Source organism: Sorex araneus, chromosome X, assembly GCF_027595985.1.
Source record: "Sorex araneus isolate mSorAra2 chromosome X, mSorAra2.pri, whole genome shotgun sequence".
Classification (NCBI taxonomy): domain Eukaryota; kingdom Metazoa; phylum Chordata; class Mammalia; order Eulipotyphla; family Soricidae; genus Sorex; species Sorex araneus.
The window spans coordinates 12,835,850-12,860,939 of NC_073313.1; the positions used below are offsets into that span (position 1 = coordinate 12,835,850).

The 25,090-nt window shown below is 45.8% G+C and overlaps 1 protein-coding gene across 1 annotated transcript; it reads left to right on the top strand.

Annotated features, from left to right (window-relative positions):
* Positions 1 to 1,486: 1,486 nt before the first annotated feature.
* TLR8 (toll like receptor 8) lies at positions 1,487 to 21,621 on the top strand. The gene is made up of 2 exons (XM_004612186.2): positions 1,487 to 1,545; positions 18,248 to 21,621. The coding sequence occupies exon 2, from the start codon at positions 18,254 to 18,256 to the stop codon at positions 21,350 to 21,352; it is 3,099 nt and encodes a 1,032-aa protein (XP_004612243.1). The 5' UTR covers positions 1,487 to 1,545; positions 18,248 to 18,253; the 3' UTR covers positions 21,353 to 21,621.
* The last annotated feature ends 3,469 nt before the right edge of the window (positions 21,622 to 25,090 follow it).

Below are 25,090 nucleotides of genomic sequence, written 5' to 3' on the forward strand. Positions count from 1 at the left end.
TTCCAAAGTCCTTTCTTGGCAGAGAGGTTCTTGCAGGGGCAGCACTGGCTTGATCATCATCATCAAATGTGTGTGTGTGTGTGTGTGTGTGCAATGTTACCCTGTCCCAGGCAAGATGGATACACTATACGCAATCCAGGTTTTACTCTCTGGCTGGTTCAGGTCAGCAAATGTTCTCAGTCAAGAACCACTGTGTATTATAGACTCAACACACCAATGGGCAAATTGATGGCATTACAGAAGGACTTCCATAAAGAGACATTGCGATTCTTCCACCCGTGAAATCCAAACTCGAGTAACAAACTGCAGCTGACCCCTGTTCGATCTCCAGTACAGCATATGAGCCTCAGCACTGTCTGAGTCAGGAGCAGCGCCCGCGGACTGCCGGGTGTGACTCCAAACCCCAGCTGGACAGATACACAGAATCAAGCGTGCATTTTATAATGTAAATCAGATAAGCACAGAATTCTGAGGGGGAGGGTGGTAGCAGTTTGCCCCGCTGGAGCTTAACGTTACTGCTCTTTGTTATCTGGGAAAGTGTTTCTTAGCTCCCAAGCAGGATCTGGTTCTGGGGCCCTAGTAGATGACCTCTGCTCTGCAAATCTCCTGATGTCCCCTGTTGAGAGCTAAAAATGCAGTTCCCACTGGGGTCAGAGAGAGTACACCAGGTAAGGCACTTGCTTGCACAAAGCTGAGCCATGTTTGATCCTTGGCACCACCTATGGTCACCTGAGCCCTGCTAGAAGTGACCCCTGAGCACAGAGCGAGGAGTAAACCCTTCACCCAGCTGGGTGTGTACCCAACCTCTAAAATTTCCCTTATTAGAACAAACCAGGACATTTTTCCTACCTCAAGAACATTTCGTATTCATTTACTCAGTGCACTTTTATTGAGCCTATACTATGTGTCCGTTGCCAGTTGAGCTGTGCGGGCATCCAGACGTAATCTCTCTGTGTGGCCACAGCCATGCAGGGCACCCACATTTGCACACTTGTACTATGCATTGTCTTAGCAATGTGTAAAACAATGACAAAACCTTGTGCTTGTCATTGAACTGCAGCTTCAAATTAGATAACAAAAGAGTTTGGGCAATCCTAAATTGAGGACAAATATGTGGCAAGAGGGGAAAAAAAAACTAAAGGAATTCATTCCCCATTTACACTCCCCACCTTCCTGCTCTCCAGAACTCACTGCTCTTCATATCTGGGTGATAGGCTTGTGCACACACACACACACACACACACACACACACACACCATAGATACTTTGCTTGCAGTATTTGTAAACTACTTTTATAAATCAATCTTCGCCTCCCCCACAATTTTACTTTAGAAATTTTAAAGCCCAAAATTTGGCAATGCTTAAAAAATCACAAGTTCCCTTCTTCCCATATAAGCTTCTGCAAAGCGCATGTGAGGTTGTGCTGCTGGTAAAACCACTGATTTCAGGAAGTCCATGAGTTTCTTTCCTCCATGAGCACCGAGCGTACCACTCTGAACAGCTGCAGAGAGCACGGAGAAGCTACGGGACAACGCCAGAACTGCGGTGAGCCACTTGTATTCTTTCTAATACAGCCTTCCTGTGCACTGTGGATTTCCTCTCTAGACATATGGTTCAGTGGTAAATGGTCTGAACAAAGAAAGTCTCAACAAAGGCAACGTGTCTGGGGCACAAACATTCTGGAAACCAAAATGCCGTGGTCCTAGGTATTTGAACAGGAAACAGCCCATTCCAAGTGAGAAAGGGTGGGAAGGGAAGTGGAGGGGGCCCGGGTTTCCAGTCTGCTCATGCAGGAAAGAACAGGCTTCAGCCTCCTATGGCCAGGAATGAATTTGTGATGAAAGGCTTGATTCCATCCTAATTGCTGTTTGGCTTCTTCAGGGTTTTAACTGCACAAGTTACCGTTTTTATAATTATATTCCAGTGTTTGGATAGAGCAGGTCTTCGATTTTTGTTATTATCAACAGTTACCAGATAAAAAAGCAAACGTGGCCTTTTTCTTTTCTTTTTTTTAGTTTTGGTTCTGCTTAATGGTCCACACCAAGCTGTGCTCAGGGTTATTCCTGCCTCTGCTCAGGGATCACCCCTGGGGGAACTCAGGAGACCACATGCCGTGCTGGGGTTTATTGAACCTGGTTGGCTGCAATCCAAGCAAGCACCTTCCCCACTGGCCTCAGACTTGATCTTTTTCAGAAGAATATTTTCTGTATAATCCAATGATATCTCAAAGCAATTGAAAAGACCGATTGCAAGAGGACTTGTCAAAATCTGCCCGGGGATAATGCTCATAGAAGCATGTATCTTTTGCATGTGGGGGCTCCACATTTGAACCCCAGTACCATATGGATTCCTGAGTACCATCAGGAGTGACCTCCAGGCACTGCTAGTTGTGATGCAAATAACCAAGATTTATCATGTATTTTTCCCCAGCTCATTTAGTCCTGATTACAGTTCTTAGAGTGATTTTCTACCCCCATTTAACATACATTTTTTCAGTTAATTTTTAACATTCATTTAGTACCCATTCTAGATCTTGAGAGTAAATTAAGTCTGCAGTAAAATTTTATGATGCATTACAAAATGACTGTACTGGCCAAGAATGGGATTGGGCCAACTGAACCAGTGACAATGACAAGCGCAGACGTGTGAGCGAAGTTAGTGATTTCCATTTGATGGCTGCACAACGCCATGAGGAACAGTCTAATTGAATTGCAAGGCAGAATATATAATTCAATTAAACTTGGAAAAAGAGACCCTGCTGCCTCTCACGTGCAGTTGGTGGAGACCAAGGATCTGGCTGACGGCCAGCTTCAGAGCAGAGTCTTAGCCTTGCCTTGATACTAGACTCACGTGAGGACCCTTCTGGCTGGGTCTCTGGCAAAAGTGAGAATAGGGGAAAGAAAGACATATGGCGCTTTCAAACTGGCATCTCCCTTGTGAAGTGCAGCGTGGATTCCCTGTGCTAATGCAGCAACCAACTGGGACTTGGGAGTCAGTTTGATTGCAGAGGGCAGCAGCTTCCCTTGTCTGAGGCAGTGGGGAGGCGGGAGAGCCGTTGTGAGGTACACCCTCCCCTCTAAGCCCCGTTTCTCGTGCCTTCATGCAATCATCCTAAATGAACCATCCAGACCCAGGGCACATCCGGGACAAGCCAGTCTCCTGCGGGCCCAGAGCACAGAGCTGCAGGAGGAGCCTCACTGGTCTCGGACAACTGGTCTTGGAAACTCACCTGGCCTTGATTCTTTTTTTTTCTTTTTGGGTCACACCCAGCAACGCTCAGTGGTTACTCCTGGCTTTGCTCTCAGGAATTACTCCTGGTGGTGCTCAGGGGACCATATGGGATGCCGGGGATCGAACCCGGGTCGGCCACGTGCAAGGCGAACGCCCTACCCGCTGTGCTATTGCTCTGGCCCCTGGCCGTGATTCTTGGTGTCCCCCCCAAGGCCTATGGAGCGGAACGTCATTCCAATGGAATGTGCCTTTTGAGTTCAATTGAGCTATTGAACAGAGTTGAGCACTTATTATTTTAATTTAATTTATTAATTTTATTTGATGTTAATTGAATTGGGGGCAGTATACCCTGTAAGGCTGAAGGATTACCCTAGGTCTGTGCTCAGCAATCATGCCTAATAAAGTTCAGGGGGACATACGCAGTGCCATGAATGAAACCTGGGTTGGCTATCTGCAAAGCAGCCACCTTATCCACTGTGCTATCTCTTGGCCCCATTTGTTACTTCTTAAACTATTATTCACCCCCCTAAAATGCATTGAAATGCATCCCCATCCCTCTGGATGGGCACCAGCAAGCACAGGTTGTACTGACTTTACAGGTGGCTACAAAGGGCTGCTAGTTGGTACCTGCACCTAGAATCAGTGCTCGGGCCCAGAGATAGGCCCAGAGCTGGAGTGCGCATGCTCTGCATGTTCAAAGATCCAAGTGTGACCCTTTGGCACTGTATGGTCCCCAGAGCAGTGCCACATCATGGAAGAGAAGCATTGAATCATTCAGCCAGGTATCGCAAAAAGGGATCCTCCTGAGCACTGTTTGGGGAACACTCCCTCCCTGCACCAGTTGCTCTGTCATCACCTGATGTTTAGAGACAGGCAGGAGGCCACTGGAATCCCCGGGTGGCAGGATATGGCGACCAGGCCTCTGCTTCTCAGGCAAACCACATCACTGCCAACTCACCACCAACCCCAGTACATCGAAGCTCTGTCTCCGCTCTGCCACCTACCCTGTGAGTGACCTTTTGGGTAGCCAGCCTGTCTCGGTCCCAGATCTCAAGCCTGGAAAACTGGGGCTTATGGCAGCATCCAGCTCACTGGCTCGCTTCCTTCCTTCCTTCCTTCCTTCCTTCCTTCCTTCCTTCCTTCCTTCCTTCCTTCCTTCCTTCCTTCCTTCCTTCGTTCCTTCCTTCCTTCCTTCCTCTCTTTCTCTCTTTCTCTCTTTCTTTCTTCCTTCCTTCCTTCCTTCCTGCCTTCCTGCCTTCCTTCCTTCCTTCCTTCCTTCCTTCCTTCCTTTCTTTCTTTCTTTCTTTCTTTCTTTCTTTCTTTCTTTCTTTCTTTCTTTCTTTCTTTCTTTCTTTCTTTCTTTCTTTCTTTCTTTCTTTCTTTCTTTCTTCCTTTCTTTCTCTCTTTTTTTTTGGCTTTTTGAGTCACACCCCGAGACACACAGGGGTGACTCCTGGCTTTGCACACAGGAATTACTCCTGGCAATGCTCAGGGGACCACATGGGATACTGGGAATCAAACCCAAGTCCGCTGCATGCAAGGCAAATGCCCTACCTGCTGTACTAACGCTCCAGCCCTCACTGGCTTTCATGAGGAGTAGCACTGTCTCCCACTGTTCATTGATTTGCTCGAGCGGGCACCTATAACGTCTCCATTGTGAGACTTGTTGTTACTGGGGTTTTTTTTTTGGCATATTGAATATGCCACGGGTAGCTTATCAGGCTCTGCCCTGCAGGCAGGATACTCTCAGTAGCTTGCCGGGCTCTCCGAGAGGGACAGAGGAATCAAACCAGGGTCGGCCGCATGCCAGGCAAACGCCCTACCCGCTGTGCTATCACTCCAGTCCTTCGTGAGGAGTAAATAAGAAAATGTCCGACTTGCTCCCAGACCCTCACTGGGTTTGATCCCCGGCATCCCATATGGTCCTCGGAACACCACCAGGAATAGCTCCTTAGTGTAGAATCAGGAGTAACTCCTGAGCATTGTCAGGTGTGGCCAAAAAAAAAAACAAAAAACACCCCGAAGTACTTATCTCGTATATAATGGACCCCAGTTTGATCCCTGACATCACACTGCCAGCAGTGATCCTTAAATACAGAGGCAGTAAGCTCTAGGTATTGCCACTTGTGGCCCAACACCAAACAAAGAGAGGAACATCAGAACAGTCAACTCTGGTGCAATCTTACATCATCAAGGCCAAACAATTAAGACAATCAGTTGGGGGGGGGGTTAATCACAGTTTCTAAGCAATAGGTTCGCTTGGCGCTTTTGTATCAGAGGACAGGACCTATTGTGAAAAGGGGGTACAGCTGGGAGTGTGGGCGGTGTGGGGTAATCACACGAATGTGAAGGAAATGCTAGAACAGGGCCAGGAAGGAAGCGTCTTGCAAAACCTCCTTTTGCAGCTAAGGGAAGGAGTTTCAGGCCACTGGAGCTGTTGAGTCCAGAAAGATGCTGAGCCTAGAAGCCCCCCAACACCATGAACTGAGTGGGAAAACCTGCAGGACTGATGAGCCTCACTGGAGGGGCCGCTCGCATTGCATGTCTAGTCTGCCCTGCCTCGGCTGGGTCCTGGGGTGGCCCAGGGCTCCCTCTGCCTCCCACGTTGTCCTTAGTGAAGGCAGACTTTTCTGAGCTGCAAACTGCACAGGTCTTGGTTTTATCGTGATCCATGTCTTCTTTAAATGAAAAGATGCTGAGTCTTTCCGGTGGCAGCTGAAGATGGCCGTGAGTCAGCCATGCACATCAGACATTGCTGGCACTGAGCTTAGGGTGGTGCAAAGAACTACTGCTGGCAGCCAGAACTGTTCTCCACATGGGCTACACTTAGCCCCTCTTACTTCCTCTTCTCTATTCTTCCTCCTGGTCTCCTAGGGCTGTGGTTCCTTAACACCACAAGCCTGGGGACTCAAAACAACAGAAAGCGGTTTCCTCACAACTCTGGGGACAGGAGCCTAAAATCAAGGTGGCGTTCCCAGGCTGATCACTTCTGGGGGCTCTGAAGGAAAAATCTGTCCCCCTGCCTTTCTCTAAGCTTCTGGTGTGACTGGCACATCTGGGCATCCCTTGGTTGGTGTAGCATCATGCCAATCTTCACCACCACCTTTTGCACGACCTCCGTTCCTTCGTGTGTCTGTCCAAACATCTGCTTCTGCTAAGGCTCCGGGTCACTGCAGTGAAACCCACTCGAATTTAGTAGAACCTTATTTTAATTTGATTCTTTCTGCAAAGACCCTGATTCCAGAGGAGGTCACAGTCCACAGACAGAGCTTGGAAATTTCACATTTCTGGGGCAGTGGGGATTGGGGGCTCCCAAGAGGTACTCATGGGTCCTGGCCAACTGGGCAGTGGTTCAATGTGAGGGTCCAAAGATACAGTACTTCTTGAGGGCCCTGCAGTAACATAGATCCCCTGAGCCACCGAGGTAAGTGAGGTAAGTCCTGTGGGGAGGCCTTGCGGTTCCAGGGATAGAACTGGGCTTGGGCACATGTGAATCATGTGCCTTAGCCTGGTACTGTCTCTCCAGCCCCTTCATCATGTATTTTTCAAGTTGAATCACCATGAGATATACAGTTACAGTTCCTTAGTTGTTGAAAATTGGGTTTCAGTCATACAATGTTCCAACACCCATCCTGTCACCATGGTACATTTCCCATCACCAATGTCCCCAGTTTCCTCCTCCTTCCACCCAAGCTGGCCTCTATGAGAGACACTCATTTTCCTCTTCCTTATCCTCTCCATTTTCCTCTTATCCTTCTCCTCCTCCTCCTCCTCCTCCTCCTCCCCCTCCTTCTCCTCCTCCTCCTCCCCCTCCTCCCCCTCCTCCACCCCTCCTCCTCCCTCCTCCTCCTTTCGCCTCCTCCTTCACCTCCACTTCCCCCTCTCTTCTTTTAGGTACTGTGGTTTGCAATACAGGTACTGAAAGGTTATCATGTATATCACGTTAAGTTCTTTCAGCACTCATTCTTGTCCAGAGTGATCATTTCTAATTATCCTTGCCATAATGGTCCTTTCTCTTTTTCTAATTGTACCCCTCCCCTACCCACTGCTTGTGGCAAGCTTCCAACCATGTACTAGTCCTCCTGGCCCTCGTTTCTACTGTCTTTGGGTATGTTTTTCATAGTATGGCTTTTTCCTTAATATCTCACAAATGAGTGAGATCATTCTATGTCTGCCCCTCTCTCTCCTACTCATTTCACTCAGCATGATACTCTTCACGTCCATCGGTATACAAGCAAACTTCATGACTTCATTTTTCCTAATGGCTACATAGTATCATAGTATTCTGTTGTGTAGATGTACCATAGTTTCTTTATCCACTCATCTGTCCTTGGGCACTCAGGTTGTTTCCATATTATGGCAAGCAACATATCTTTTGGGGAAACTCCCTTTCTTGACCCTGTATTCTGCCACTTCTACTCAGTCCTAGTCCTTTACTTCATTGACATCATTCCAGAGCTAATAGTCTGCTACTTAGCTCACCTGTGGTATCCGCATTTAAACCCCAGTATGCTGAGCAGCACTGGCTGACTTCTCTTTAGACATAGAAGTCCCAGGAGCCCCTATTATCTTAAGCAGAAATTTTCATTTCTTTTTAAAACAGGAAAATAAGTAGAAGCCAAGCTGAATTTTATCTCTTTAACATCACAAAACCACAGTTTTACTTTTTTATGGAGCAAGGAAGAGATCCACAAAAGTCAAGATGCTCTTAACCCATGGATGCCAAAGATTCACCCCCCTTGGCCTCCACATCTTATTTTCTGACTCAGTTGTTATACCAAGCAAAATTTAGGAATTGCTAATGTGCCCCCAACAAATGGGATCTAAGCATTAATTCACTATCCCATTTTCTGAAGCCTATAGACCAGAAGTGTGTCAGAGTTCAGAATTCATATTTTAGGGGCTAGAGTGATAGCACAGTGGGTAGGGCATTTGCCTTGCACACGGCCGATCCAGGTTCGATTCCCAGCATCCTATATGGTCCCCTGTGCACCACCAGGAGTAATTCCTCAGTGCAGAGCCAGGAGTAATCCCTGCGCATCGCCAGATGTGACCCAAAAAGCAAAAAAAAAATCATATTTTAGCCAGATGATATGGTCACCATAGGATTCTTTTGTTTTTGTTTCGGGTTGGGTTTGCAGGCTACGCCTGACAGTGCTCAGGTCTTACTCCTGGCTCTGTGCTCAGGGATCGCTCCTGGCAGAACAAAGAGGACCCAATGGGGTACTGGGAATCAAATTCAGGTCAGTCACATGAAAGGCAAGCACTTTATCTCCTGTGCTATCTCTCTGGCCCATAAGTACAGGATTCTTACAATATACCTTCAATGGGCCCAAGTCATGAACGTAGTTATTTTTATTGTGGAATAACAGCAAACACTTCTGCTGAGTATGGCAATAAAATATTAGAGTAGTTAGAGGTTATTTTAGATAAAGTTTTGCTGTCAAATAAACAACAACAGGGTGTTTGTTTAAATAAACAAAACCAACAGGGCACAGGGAGATAGCTCAAAGGCCTGGAGCTCCTATCTTTCAGGGCCAGGTCCTCAAGTTCAATGCTCCGCATTCCTTGGCCCCTGGAGCACCTCCAGATAAAGCCCCGAAGCTCGCCAAGAACTACTGGTCAGGCCTGAGAGGGAACCGCCTGACCTTGTTGACTGCCGATTGCACAATGTGGTCCACAAATTCCTTGAGCATTTCTCAGAAGGCCCATGGAACAAAAGAAAATAAAATCTAAAAGTGCTCAGACCTTTAAGGAGTTTAGAATTCCAGAGAGTTAGTTGCAGAGAAGAGATTGAGAATCTGTGTGAGGAAGAATCTACTTCCGAGAGGATCATCCACCTCTGGGGGGTGTAGCTTAGCACCACAGAAAATACACAACAACCTAAGCCACGAGACCTCCGTTCGACCAAACGTTGCCTTTGATTTTTTTCAGTTTGGGCTTGTTTTCATCTCTCTTTTGAGCCGGGTAAGGTCCCTGAGTGACGGAGGCCAGCAGCTCAAGAGGGAAGCAGCAGGTATGGAAGGGAAGTTTGAGTTGTTCTCTGTGCAGGAGTCTCAGTCCAGGAAGTGGGGGTGAGTTAGTTCTGTTTGGGGCATGCGCTGTGTTCACCGAACTTTTCTACACTGCAAAGCCCCGTAATGTGGTTTGCTTAGGGTGAATTTTTTAATTTTTTTTTATTAATGAATCATCGTGTGATAATTCAGAGACTTGCAAACCTCCGTGCTTGTGTTTCAGTCATACAATGGTTGAGTGTTCATCCCTCCACCAGTGCCCATTTGCCACCACCAATGGTCCCAGCATCCCTCCCACCACCCCCACCCTCCCCTCCCCCCACCCCACCGCACCTCCGTGGCAGTTCGGGTGAAAATTTTAAGGAAGTGATGATGCCACGAAGCTCAGAAATCAAGGTAAATTGCAACTCTTTATAATCTTTTGAAAATTCTAACAGGCAAAGTCCAGCCCATAGATCCATGGTCCACTGCAACAAATCTTGTCCTAGCAGTGAAGGAAGGAGGGTTAGCAAGGCAAGGAACCAGGTGCTGGTATATTGTTCCCTGGGGATTCACACTACCTGCTGCCTTCTGCCTGCCGTGATGCAGTCACACACACGCCTGCCTGTGGTCCTCACACATCTTACTGGTGGTGCTCACTGGGGTCACACATCAGGCGTCAGGGCTCATACTGGGCCACTGTGGTCCTGGAGTCACAGCCCACACACATCTGGCCATGGTATGGCCGGAAAGCATTTGTGGTACCAGGAATCACAGTCAGTAGAGCTGCCAAGGACATGTACGGGGCACCAGGGATGGGACTGGTGGCTTGACATTTGTCAAGACCAGTGTTTTAGCCATGAGCCCTGGGAGAAAACTTTTTATCTAAAAAAAAGTGGGGGTTCATTTTTTGGAAACATCCAGTGGTGCTCAGGCTCACTTCTGGCTCTGTGCTCAGGGCTCAGAGTCAACATGGGGTACTAAGGCTTGAACTCAGGTCAGCCACATGCAAGGTAAAAGTCATCCTTGTTGAGCTATTGATCCAGCCCCCAAGTTTTTTTTTTCTTTTTTCTTTTTTTTGGGTTTTTTTTTGTTTCTTTTTTCTTTTTGGGTCACACCTGGTGATGCACAGAGGTTACTCCTGGCTTACACTCAGGAATTACTCTTGGCGGTGCTAAGGGGACCATGTAGGATGCTGGGAATCGAACCAGGGTTGGCTGCGTGCAAGACAAACACCCTGCCCGCTGTGCTATCGCTCCAGCACCCCCAAAGTTTTTTCTTTTTGTTTTTTTATTTTGCTTTTTGAGTCACAACTGGCGATGCACAGGGGTACTCCTGGATTTGCACTCAGGAATCACTCCTGGCAGTGCTCAGGGGACCATATGGGATGCTGGGAATCAAACCAGGGTCGGTTGCGTGCAAGGCAAATGCCCTACCCACTGTGCTATTGCTCCAGCCCAAGTTTTTTTATTGTTTAGTTTTTTTTCTTCTAGGCCACACCCAGAAGGGCTCAAGGCTTACTCCTGGCACTCAGAGATGACTCCTGGCGCTGTGCTCAGGGGTAAATCCTGGCGGTGCTTGGGGAGCGTCAGTGATAGAATGCAGGTCTGCAATGTTACAAGGCTTTACCTGCTGTTATTATTGCTCCGGCCCTGAGGGAACCATTGGGAATACTTCACCTTGAAATATTCATCCAGGAGACTCTCCTGGGGTACCCTTTGTGTTGGCTCTCACACATGCACTATCGTGCCAGTTCTCCCTGCGAGTGCTCCTCCCGCCCATGCTGGTGTCGTCCAGGGTGCTGGAGTGGGACAGCCCCCAACATGCAGGGGCCAGACCCCAGCACCAGCTCTGAGGCAGAGGATAGGGTGGCACTCCACACACCGACTCTCCTCTGGACACCATGGTCTGTCTTTGCCAGGTCACCCCCAAATCGCTTGTGTCTGGTGGAGGTGTAGGACAAGAGGGGTCTGTCTGCTGCAACTCTGCACCAACACACACACACACTCTCACACATGGACTCACACTCTCACAGACACATGCCACGCACACACACACGTTCACACACAAGTACACGCTTATGCATATGGTCACACGGATGATCACACACGCTCACACATATGCTCACACTCACTCCCACACTCGGCATGCTACAGAGCATGGCCGAATGTTGCCGGCCATTCCTGCATCCTTGTAGACACCTGTCCCTTCTGCTCCGCCACCTGTGCTCCCTGTCCTCAGGTCTGGGGTACATCCTGTCCCCTTGGAGCCCCCCACCCTTATGGGAAAATAATCCTTTACCATCCCTGCCAGCAGCCCTCTGCTGGCAGGACACGTCACTCTCTGGATGGCCTTTGGCTCTGCCTTCTGGCACTTTCTCTCTGCTTGGACAATCACTGCTTTGGGTCTGCGCTCTAGTATTCACTTCCGGGGTTCACCACGTGGTTGGTGCATGGGGCGTTTTTCTCCTTCGTTGTCTCTAGTGCACAGGTAGTGGTTGGGCGGCTGGGCGCTTTCTCGGTAAATGCTCCGGGTCCCCTTCTCACTTCTGCTTCCCTTTCACCTTCTGTCCCTGCCTAAATTTGAGGCCTTTGGGGCCTGTGGTGCCAAGAGGAAGTGCCGGAGGAGTGCCTGACCCCTAGAGCCTGTGCCCGGGGTACAGACAAAGCCTGGCTGTCCCTCTTTGCAAGGCTAGAACCGTGAGGGGTCTCTGCGTGGCCCTCCCTGCTCCTAGGCCCGTCCCTACTTCTCTCCTCAGAGACTCGGGAACTGGTCAGCTCTTGGTCTCTCCCAGGGACTCTCTCGAGAAGGTGGAACTGGGAACCTCCAATTCCTTACTCATGATGCCCCACCGAACATTCCTGTCCTGTCCCGACCTTTCCTTCAAGCAGCCTCAGACTCTTGCCTTGTTTCTGTCCAGGAAACTCAGTACATTTCGCCAGGCTCCGCCGCCGCCTCCCTGCATCCTCTGGCGGCCTTTCTCCCCTTCGCTCGGTGTTGGCTGGAGCTGAGCTTGGAACGCAAAGGGCCCGTCCTGAAGTCTGAGAGGCCACACAGGAGTCCTTGCCCTCAGGACCCGTCCCAGGCACCCCCTGTCAGCACAGCTGCTTACCGTGCTCAGGGAACAGTCTGGAATCTGGCCTCACCCTGCCAAGTGCTCTCCATGAGCCTTTGAAAAAACAAACTTGTCTTGTACCTTTGAGTGAAAAATTCGAGGAACCTGACAAGCATTTCAGTCGGCAACCAGGTGGCCCAAGCGTGCATCAGCAGAGGAAGTCACACTGCTAATATGTGTGTTGGCATGCCAGGACCACAGTGGCACTTTATCCATGATGTCTTCCTCTTCCCAACCCACTATGCCAGGCTAATCATGACCAAAATATCAGGCAAATGGGGCTGGAGTGATAGTGCAGCGGGTAGGGCATTTGCCTTGCACGCGCCCGACCCGGGTTCAATCCCCAGCATCCCATAGGGTCCCCCAAGCACTGCTAGGAGTAATTCCTGAGTGCAGAACCAGGAGTAACCCCTGAGCATCGCTGGGTGTGACCCCAAAAGCAAAAAAAACCCATCAGACGAACGCCAACTGTGACATACCCTACATAAGCATCCCTCTTCCCATCCGTCTTTATCCCCATAACCCTTTCCACTGCCTAGTGCTATCTCTACATGGGCAACGTTGTCTCCAAACGGGCATCTCAAACAGATTTCTCATCATCTCCAAATGAGATGGAATCTCCAAATAAGCAGGTATTTATATCTGTTTTGATCCCTGCTGGATTGCCCACCTGGAAACAGTTCCTGAGCTCACGAAGTACTCCCTGAAGGCATAACCGCGCAGAGAGTGGCCTGTGTCTACGTAATGGTAGATAGCATCAAAGGAATGAACACACCGTCGTTCAAATAACCAGACCTCTCCTCAGAGGCAATTCCATCACTCGTAGCCTTTTAGTGCTCACAGCCCTTTGCCGGTCACCCTGGTATATGCTGCTTACATGAGGATCAATCCCTAGACTCTACTCCTGGAAATGAGGTTGCTGAGTTTATGGATAGGTTTCCATTTAGATAAGGCATTACACATTGTTCTCTGTCTCAGATGCTGTGTGAGCTTAAATGCCTACCAGCAAAGTGTGAGCAGCAGAATTGGTGAAAATGGTACATCAGTATATTATTTTTACTATGTTGAGTATCTTTTTGTTTTTTTGCTTTTTGGGTCACACCCAGCGATGCTCAGGGGTTACTCCTTGCTCTGCACTCAGGAATTACTCCTGGCAGTGTTCGGGGGATGATATGGGATGCCAGGGATCGAACCCTGGTCAGACATGTGCAAGGCAAATGCTCTCCCCACTGTACTATCTCTCCAGTCCCCAATGTTGAGTATCTTTATCACATCTAAAATCTATGTTCCCTTTTTATGTGAACTATCTTGTTAATATATTTTGGGCATTTTTCTGTTGTGTTACTTCTCGATTACACATAAAATATTTTTAGATGTCAAATATATTACTCTCATACTTGTGAGGTGAATTTCAAGTATTTTTCCTAAGTTATGGCTATAAAAGATAACTCAAAAATGAACAAGCATAAGCAGGGTACTATAAGATACTAGCATCCACAAGTACTGTAATTGTCCAGGACTAGCACATAGATAATGAATAAATAGCAGAACAGGGTCTAGAATTAAATGTGAGTATACAGGTAAGTTAGTAGACAATATAGGCACATTTCCTATCAAGGAAAAAAAACCTTCAGTTAATAATGTGGAGGGAGGGAACTGGATCTCAATTTAGAAATTGTGCCATTTTATGCCATAACAATTCCAATGTGTAAAATATTTCAGAGAAATAAAATGAAATCACAGGGGCTGGAGAGACAGTGCAGAGAGATAGTGCAGAGGGTACCCTAGCACTCCATGTAATCCCAGAGCACTCCCGGGAGTGATCCCTGAGTGCAGAGCCAGGAGGAAGCCCTTAGCACTGCTGGGTATGGCCCGAAAGCCAAAATAAATAAATGAATAAAATCGCAAAGCTACTAGAAGAAAAGATAAGAAAATTACTGTTGGACCAGAGTGGTAGTACAACAGAGAGGGCATTTGCCTTGTATGCGGCCAACCCAGGTTCGATGTCCAGCATTGCATGTGGTCTCCTGAGCACTGCCAGGAGTGATTCCTGAGTTCAGAGTCAGGAGCAACCCCTGAGTGCTGCCAGGTGTGACCCAAAAAAAAAAACCCAAAAAAGAGAAAATTACTGTTGAAATAATTGAAGTATGAAAGATCACTTATGGCTATGTTGAGTATTCTCACTCAGAGCTCTGACTGCTCTGGCTAAGTCTTTTATCTCTCACTGAGAACTCTTTTCTGGAAGTTCTGCTCCATTTTTATTTCCTATGGGTGTTTCAGATGAGCAAAAATGATGTATTCTCCAAATAATCAACGTCTACATAAAAACTTACATAGTAAGGGTAGCAGCATAATTCTTAGCTCCCAACTCTTAATTATAGAGGAATTTAAACGGAAAACACAGACTAGGTTGAACTCACAACAAGCAGTTAAGGGTTAGTGAAACATGCACTTTAGTAAACGTTAGTCTCCATGCCCTGTGCAGTAAGAGTTTAAGTGTTCATAACACAACTGTTGATCAATCTGATCACATTAATCTGTTTACTTCATTGTGTCAGTAGTAACATTATATATATATATGTGTGTGTATATATATATATATATCACGAATCACGAAATTCCCATCCCATTTTATGGTCGATTTCTCGAGTGGGCTCAGTAACCTTTTCATTCGTCCTTTCCCTGAGATCTTAGAAGTCTCTCTCAACTTGGCCCTCCCAACAATGTCGCACTGGAGATTCTTTCAGGGTCAGGGGAATGAGATCCAGCTTGTTACTGGATTTTAGCATATGAATACACCATGGGAAGCTTGCAAGGCTGTCCCATGTGGGCAGGAAACTCTCAGAAGCTTGCCAGTTTCTCCTAGAGGGAGAAGTAGGCTACAAGATATCGCGCAGTCGCAAAGCGGCCGTGTGCTTCTGGGAGCTTGCTTTTAAGTCTCTGAATATTGGCTGTTGATGGAATTGCACACACCTGGGTTCCTCTGCCAGTACCTTCATGCATGAGGCCTGTCCGAACGTGTGGAGAGGGGCCTCAGGCATGGCTGTAGCTAGGTTCCGGTGGTCTTCGGCCGCCGGGAGCTCTGCTCGGGGTGGGGAGGAAAGCTGGAGCCCATCCCCTCCGAGGGGCCCTGGGGAAAATACATATATATAAACCCAAAAGGAATATATCTTTAGACCAAAAGGAATATATGTAGTCCTTTTCTAAAAAAGTCATAGAGAGGCACTCTAATAAATGTTACAGACGACTTATATCAATATATAAATCATGTGTTTCCTATGTAAGTTAAAATATTAGCAAAAGAATAGCTATTAATTAAATGGTCAGATGACAAGGGACTTGAGAGTACTAGCCTATGTGCAAAATAAAATGTGACCACACCCCACATTTGAAGCACCAATTCTGAGATTGCAAAGTGAGATTGTGAAGCCCAATGAGCAGTAATTAAAAACATGCTATGTCAGGGCTGGAGTGACAGTTCAGCAGGTAGGGCATTGGCCTTTCACGTAGCCAACCCAGGTTCAATCCTGGGCATTCCATATTGTCTCTCAAGCAGTATCAGGAGTAAGTCATGAGTGCAGAGTAAGAAGTAAGCCCTGAGCATAGCTGGGTGTGGCCCAAACACCAAAAAATAATAATACTATTTTTTTAAAATCAGCACATGCGATTTATTTATTTTTTAATTTTTTTAATTTTATTGATCACCGTGAGATAGATACAAGCTTTCATGTTTGGGTTACAATCCCACAATGATCAAACACCCATCCCTCCACCAGTGCACATTCCCCACCACCAATATCCCCAGTATATCCCCCCCTTTCCCACCCTCCCCCTGCCTCTAAGGCAGACAATATTCCACATACTCCCTCTCTACTTTTGGGCATTATAGCTTGCAACACAGACACTGAGAGGTCATCATGTTTGGTCCATTATCTACTTTCGGCATGCATCTCCCATCCCAATGTGTTCCTCCAGCCATCATTTTCTTAGTGATCCCTTCTATATCTCATCTGCCTTTTCCCCTCAGCTTATGAAGCAGTCTTCCAGCTATGGGGCAATCCCCCTGGCCCTTGTATCTACCGTCCTTGGGTGTCAGCCTCATGTGATGTACCCTACACTCCACAAATGAGTGCAGTCCCTCTATGTCTGTCCTTCTCTTTCTGACTCATTTCACTTAGCACAATACTCTCCATGTTTATCCATTTATAAGCAACTTTCATGACTTCATCTCTCCTAACAGCTGCATAGTATTCTATCGTGTAGATGTACTGACGTTTCTTTAACCAGTCATCTGTTTTAGGGCACTCAGGTCGTTTCCATATTTTGGCTATTGTGAACAAGAGACTTTTTTTTTGCTTTTTTGGTCACACCCAGCGATTCTCAGGGGTTACTCCTGGCTTTGCACTCAGAAATTACTCCTGGCGGTGCTTGGGGGACCATATGGGATGCCGGGGATCGAACCCGGGTCGGCCACATGCAAGGCAAGGATCGAACCCAGGTCGGCCACATGCAAGGCAAACACCCTACCCGCTCAGCATGTGCTATTTAAAAAGATTGACTTGTTTCCCAGCTTAGCAATGTATCAGCCCTCAGTAAGTTCCTGCGTTGGTTTCTTTATTAACAAATAAGGAGAGTAAGAGTCTGTCTCTCTGTGTTGTGCTCAGCACTCACTTGGGTGAGAATATGATTCTGTTTGGCACAATACCTGACACTTTGTTATTGTTATAAATACAAGATGTCCACTTTCTTGGCAAGTAGGGAGATGAGAGACATTCACAGAGACATTGGACAATGGCAGGAAACACCCATAAGAAATACAGTTGTGTAGAGAGGACAGATAGCCGTACTTGGATATGCTGCATGATGACAGAACAGAAGCTACAATGCTTTCATGATTGAGTTTCAGTCATACAATGATCAAACACCCACCCCTCCACCAGTGTACATTTTCCACCACCAATGTCCCCCATACTCCTCCCACCACCCCTACCCCACCCCACCCCCTGCCTATGTGGCAGCTATGTATCTTCTTACTCTCTCTACTTTGGGGCATTATGGTTTGCAATACAGACACTGAGAGGCCATCATGTTCGGTCGTTTATCTACTTTCAGCACACATCTCCCATCCCGAGCAATCCCTCCAGCTATCACTGACTTAGTGTTCCCTTCTCTTTCTCAGCTACCTTCTCCGCCAGCTCTTGAGGCAGGCTCCAAACTGTGAAGAAATCCTCCTGGCCCTTGCCTCTACTGTCCTTGGGTTTTAGTCTTGTACTATGTTATTTTATATTCCACAAATAAGCGCAGTCATTAGAGGGACAGACACAGAAGCTAGGTCATAGCTCTCCTTGGGACTGGCCCCAGTTTCAAGGAGAACTAAGCTAGCAGAATAAAGCCCTAGATGCATCACTGGCTGGATTGGGGACTGGCATGAATCATAGGGGTGCTCCAGCACCCCCTCCCCAGGATTTCTCATCAGAATCTCAGAGAGCCTCTTATTTAACGCCAAGTGAGCTAAGAACTTAAAAACCGTTCCTGACTGAATTTGAAGCCTTGTTTTTGTTTGTTTGTTTGTTTGTTTGTTTGTTTTTCTTTTGATTTTTGGGTCACACCCGGCGATGGGCAGGGGTTACTCCTGGCTCTGCACTCAGGAATTACTCCTGGCCTTGCTTGGGGGACCACATGGGATGCTGGAAATTGAACCCGGGTCGGCCGCATGCAAGGCAAACGCCCTACCCGCTGTGCTATTACTCCAGCCCCTAACCTCTTTTTTGTTGTTTGTTTCTGAATTTGAAGCCTTGTGAAGAGAACTCACACTTCATGCCACCTACCCAAGCAGCCAGGCCCTGCCAGGTCCTGACAAAGGATACCCCGCCCTTAACACTCACCCTCCACTTCTGCTTCTCTTTAGGCAAACATGGTCCTTCAACGTTTGCTTCAGACCTGCCTTTTCCTGCCCATCTTCACCTCCTGTGAGTTCATCATTGAACCGGTTCTTTTGCGAAGCTATCCTTGCGATGAGGTCATGCTAAATAACTCTATTATAGCTGAGTGCAACAGTCGTCGACTAAAAGAAGTTCCCCAAAGACTGAGCCATAATGTGACAGAATTGGACTTGTCTGAGAATTTCATCGCACACATAACGAATACCTCATTTCAAGGGCTGCTGAACCTAACGAAGATCAATCTAAACCACAACGTCAAGCTCCACAGCCAGAGTGAGAACCCCAGGATGAACAGGAAAGGCATGAATATCACAGATGGAGCATTCCTCCATCTACCAAATCTCCAGGAACTATGGCTGGAAGATAACCAACTCCAGCACATCCCTGCATCCTTGCCAGGTTCTTTGAGGCGCCTGCGACTCACTCAGAACAACATTATTTCACTGACGGAAAATGACACTTCAGGTCTCGAGAAACTGAAAGTTCTCTTTCTGGATTGGAACTGTTATTTTGGCAATATTTGTAATAAAACATTGGATATTAAAAACAAGACATTTGAAAACCTTAAAACACTGAGTCTGCTATCATTGTCTTTTAACAACCTTTACCACGTGCCCCCGAAACTGCCCAACACGCTCGAAGAACTTTATCTCAGTAACACCAAGATCCAGAAGATCGGTCAGGAAGACTTCATGGAACTGAGAAATTTGAGAGTCCTGGATCTAAGCGGGAACTGTCCGAGGTGCTTCAATGCCCCGTTTCCTTGTACACCTTGTGCCCAAGATGCGTCCATTCAAATACATCCTTTGGCTTTTCAAACCCTGAACCAACTTCGCTACCTAAACCTCTCCAGCACGTCCCTCCGCAACATTCCTGCTACCTGGTTTGAAAATATGACTCACCTAAAGTTGCTCCATCTAGAATTCAACTATTTGTTGCCAGAGATCGCCTCAGGTGATTTTTTCACAAAATTGTCTAACTTAGAAATACTTGATTTATCTTATAACTATAAGAAGACGGAATATCCAACATATGTTAATATTTCCAGAAACTTCTCTTATCTGACAGCCCTCCGGATACTGCATTTTCGAGGGTATGTCTTTCAGGAACTCAGAAAAGAGGATTTCCAGCCTGTGATGAGTCTCCCAAATTTAACGACTATCAACTTGGGTGTTAACTTTATCAAGCAAATTGATTTTACTATTTTCCAAAATCTCTCCAACCTGAGCATCATTTATTTGTCAGAAAATAGGATATCACCTTTGGTGAATAACATCAGGCAGAATTCTTTCCAAAGTCACATCCGCAAGCCACGCTTCACAAATCTTGAATTTGACCCTCATTCCAATTTTTATCATAACACCAACCCTTTAGTAAAGCCACAGTGCTCAGATTATGGGAAAGTCTTAGATTTGAGCTTAAACAATATTTTCTTTATTGGGGAAAAGCAATTTGAAGCTTTCAGTGACATTGCCTGCTTAAATCTATCTTCAAATGGCAACGGTCAAGTGCTCCATGGGACTGAATTTAAAGCTGTGCCTCACATCAAGTATTTAGATCTGACAAACAATTGGCTAGACTTTGCCGATGACTCTGCACTCAGTGAACTGACCGAGTTAGAAGTCCTAGATCTCAGCTACAATGCACACTATTTCCGGATTGCAGGAGTGACGCACCGTCTCGGTTTCATCCAAAATCTAACACATCTAAAAGTTTTAAACTTGAGCCATAACAGCATTTTCACACTGACAGAGTACCAGCTGAACAGCACATCCCTGGAAGAATTAGTTTTCAGTGGCAACCGCCTGGACCTTTTGTGGAATGCTGATGATAGCAGATACAGGCAACTTTTCCAGCATCTGAAAAACCTGACGAGGCTGGATTTATCCCTTAATAACCTCCAGAATATCCCGGATGAAGTGTTCTATAACTTGCCCCCTCGTCTTACCCAACTTTTTCTAAATGACAACAGATTACATTTCTTTAACTGCACAGTACTCCAGCACTTTCCTAATCTCCAAGTGCTTGACTTAAGTAGAAATAAGCTCTCCTTTTTAAACGGTAGCCTGTCTGAATCCACATCTCTTAAGACACTGCTACTGAGACAAAACAGGATTTCCCAACTGCCCTCCAGCTTTCTTGCCGAAGCCAGCAGTCTGACATACCTTGATTTAAGTCACAACTCGATAAAGATGATCAATAAATCCACACTTCAAACTAAGGACGGTGCCAAGTTAAAGATTTTGGATCTTGGTGGAAACCCTTTCGACTGTACCTGTGACATTGGAGACTTTCGCATGTGGATTGATGAAAACACGAAGGTCAGAATTCCAAGATTGGCAGATGTCACCTGTGCCAGTCCTGGAGATCAACATGGACAGAGCATTATGAGTCTTGAGCTAACAACCTGTGTTTCGGACACCATTGCAGCCACACTGTGTCTCTTCACATCCTTTATCACCATCGCGGTGATACTGGCTGCCCTGGCTCACCACTGGTTTTACTGGGATGTCTGGTTCGTCTACCACATGTTTTTGGCTAAGGTGAAAGGCTATCGGTCTCTTTCTACATCCCAAACTTTCTATGATGCTTATGTTTCCTATGACACCAAAGATGCTTCTGTTACTGACTGGGTGATCAACGAACTGCGCTTTCATCTTGAAGAGAGTGAAGAAAAAAGTGTGCTCCTCTGTTTGGAGGAGAGGGATTGGGACCCAGGATTGGCCATCATCGATAACGTCATGCAGAGCATTAACCAAAGCAAGAAAACGATATTTGTCTTAACCAAAAACTATGCAAGAAACTGGAACTTTAAAACAGCGTTCTACTTGGCCTTGCAGAGACTCATGGATGAGAACATGGACGTGATTATTTTTATCTTGCTGGAGCCTGTGCTGCAGCATTCTCAGTATCTGAGGCTACGGCAGCGGATCTGCAAGAGTTCCATCCTCCAGTGGCCTGACAACCCCAAGGCGGAAGGTCTGTTTTGGCAAAGTCTGAAAAATGTGGTCTTAACAGAAAATGATTCCCGATACAATAATTTGTATGTGAATTCCATTAAGCAATATTAACTGATGTTGTCACAGTTCACCCGCATAATAAAATGCAGAGCAATTACCCATGTGTCTCAGTTCCCTATTGCTGGGTAGCAAATGACCCCCAGATTGAGTGGCTTGCATCTGATGCCCGTTTGTTATCTCTCTGGCCCTGTGAGTCAGAAATCCAGGTCTAGGCTCAATGTCCTCTGTTCAGACTCCCTCAGAGACCCTGCACACTAGGGATCAGGTTGGGTTACAGGCATCTCCTGGAATTAGGATCCACTTCATAGTTCACACTCATATGGTATCTGAGCTGCTGGCCAAAGACCATCTTCATTTCTGTCAGATGGAATTCTTCCACACTATATTTGGCTTCCTCCTCCAAACCCCCATAAGAGCCATGGCTGGCAAGATGGAAGTCACTATATTGTATGACCCAATCAAGGAAGCGATAACCCATCCCATAATTCTATTGGTTGTAAATCAGTCACAGGTCTCCCCAGCTCGGGGAGACTTATCTATGACTGAGGAGGGGTATCAGATGTTCTCTGCTGGTCATCATGGTTGTAGACTGTGAAAAAGCAGGCAACGGTTATCATGAGCCAGTTAGCTAACTACAGCCAGTTAGCAGTTAGCTAACTACATCTTTTGCAGCTGTAACTTATAGTCTTGACGTGATGCTGCTGTTTAACTTTATCATCTCTCCTTGGAAACACAGTTACATCAAGTTGTATCTGCATTCATCTTTCCTTTATAATTACTTTGGCCAAGGCAGGCCTTAAAATTTGTTTTCTAAGTCTTTAATGCTTCATTTCTAGAGCTAAATGGATATGTTTCCAAGTGTTTTTTGACTTCTCTTTTAAGTATGCAACTAAATTAGAAACACTGGGTTTATCTGTCAATTGCCATGGCTGAAAATCTTGAATGGATGTTATAAAATGTTTCACTTCATGTCAGAGAGATAATGCAGAAGGTAGGGCACTGGCTTTACATGCTGTTAACTGGAGTTTGATCCCCAGCACCACCAGGCGTGATCCCTGAGCACAGAGCCAGTAGTAAGCCCTGAATATTGCAATGTGTGTCCCCCAAAATATTGTGCATATATGTATATATATATATACTTAAAATGCTTAACTTTACATGATGAGCATATAAATGATAGATGTACAGAGAAGAGATAGATCTATCAGAGAAAATAAATCATTTTCTACACTTAGTTTATTTTTAGAATACTTCCACAACTCCTCACTAGAAACCAAAAGGAAAGGAGATCTCATGAATTTCAAACATTAAGATTATTAGTAGAGAATCTTGTTCTGCCAATTCTTCCCAGTGAGAAGTCATACCTATTGGTAACCTTTTGAAATGTCCCAATTCTGGCCCATACCCCCTTACCATTTACACTCCCCTGGGTTCTTCATATCAATCCATAGCATCCTCTCTCCAACGGGGGTCTGAGTCTCCAAGAGGCATTTTATAAAATTGAACTGAAAGCAACTTGAAAGTATTCAAACATAAGAAAGCAAAGTTCTTTCAGGATGTAAAGTAGGAAAATCTGCAATACACAATTCTTCCTTAAGTAAATCTCTAAGATAGTCTTCCAGAAGGAATTATCATTTTTTTTTGCTTTTTGGGTCACACCTGGCGATGCACAGGGGTCATTCCTGGCTCTGCACTCAGGAATTACTCCTGGCGGTGCTCAGGGGAACATATGGGTTGCTGAGAATTGAACCCGGGTTGGCCTCATGCAAGGCACATGCCCTACCCGCTGTGCTATCGCTCCAGCCCCAGAAAGAATTATCTTTATGTGTTTCCAACAACAAGGTCAACTCCTGGTGAAAATTCTGGTGTTTTCCAAAAAAGGACAGGGTAGGAGGAATGAGCAGAGGTCTTTTGTGGGTTGGATGACCCTGGAACTTTGGGTGTGCAAGTAGTGATAATTACATAAAGGTTTGAAGCTAACCCTCTGACAATCCGTCATGAAATTATAAGACAGTTAAAACAGTGAAATTTGAAAACTGTGTTTCTAAGGAGCTGAACAAAATGGAAGTTATTAAATATGGACAAAGTAGAAGCAATACATTTGCCAAAGACCATTTCAGTTTTGTCACACTGAAACCTGTTTTTGTGATATTGATATTTACAGAAAGAAATTTGTGTTTCTGTTTACTGAGACCTGGGGACAAATATTTAAAGGCAGGATCATTCACAAAGGGAAACCCTAAAACCATGGCATGTTAATTTGTTAATTAATAACAAACAGCAAAATAACATGGCATGTTAATTTGTTGTTTGGCTCATTCCTATGTCCCCTGACAGTTTTGAATAAACAAAAATGTAGATTTTAAGAATTAACATTAGTAATCAAGTATTTGTGCTAAGTTGACACACCTTAGCTAAAAGTTAATGAAAGTCACAAACAGGCTCAAGCTTCTTCTGAGCAAATATCTTTAGAAAGTGAACATTGTGAACTTAATGGATTATAAACAGTTTATTTCTGAATCTCATTTTTTCCTCACTAATATTTTGATATGACAAACCAGACCAAAAATGTGTTAAATAGAAAGTCAGCATTGGGCCAGAGAGAACTCATTGGCCTAGAACACAACTTTCATACAGCATGGCCTCCTGAGCACTGCCGGGAGTGAATCCCAAGCACTGAGTTCAGAATAACCCTGAAGCCTGGCCAACGTGGACTTAACTTTTGTTCTTGTTTTTGTTTTTCTGTTTGGGGGCCACACCCAGCTGTGCTCAGGGATTACATTGTGTTCAGGGAACCGTATATGGTGCCAGGTATTGAACCAAGGTCAGACACATAAAGTCAAGTGCCCTGTACTCTGTACTCTGTCCATTTTGCAATCTTAAAAGTGGTCATTTTTTGTACACTGGTGAAGAGATGGGTGTTGGAACACTGTATGACTGAAACCTGATCAAACCTGAAAACTTTGTAACTCTATATCTCATGATGACTCAATAAAAAATTTTAAGTGAGCATTTTTCGTCTTTTATAATTATTTTTAAATGAATGCATGCTACTATATGCATATAAATGTTTAAAATTCAAATTTTACAAAAGGATGTATAGGAAATTTTAATCTCCAGTCCAATGTACTTTTGCTTCCTAAGGACAACTACTATTAAAAAATCTTGTGCAGCCTTCTGTATTAGAGGTGTAACAAAAAGACAACATACACATAGGTTTACAATAGCTTCAGGGGCTAAAGTGCATACTTTGCTGGAGTACCTGATTTCCAGCAATGCATGGTCTCCTGAACACCACAGGGGTGTCCCCACAAATAGCCAAGAACACAGAAGTGTCTGTTTGTTTTATTTTGGTTTGGTTTGGGGGCTACACCAAAAACTAATTGCTCAGGGGTTACTCTTGGCTTTGCATTCAGGATTTACTCAGGAGACCATAAGGGATGCCGGAGATCGAATCCGGGTCAGTTACGTGCATGACAAATGCCCTACCTGCTGGACTATTGCTCCAGCCCCCAGAAGTTTATTTTTTGAGCCCATATTCTTATGGTTTAAAGTTTTGAACAACTCCCAGAATTCATACAGCATGACCAGAGGTATGGAATTGGGAGGTGATGAGAGCATCAGGATGGAGCCCTCATTGGGGTGATTTTGTGGCTCATAAAAGTACCCCCCAGAGAACTCCTTTGCCCCCTTCTGCCATGTGAAGACACGGGAGAAGATGCTTTCTAGGAAGCAGGATCCGACCAGATACCAAATCTACCAGCACCAGGATCTTAGACTTCCCAACCA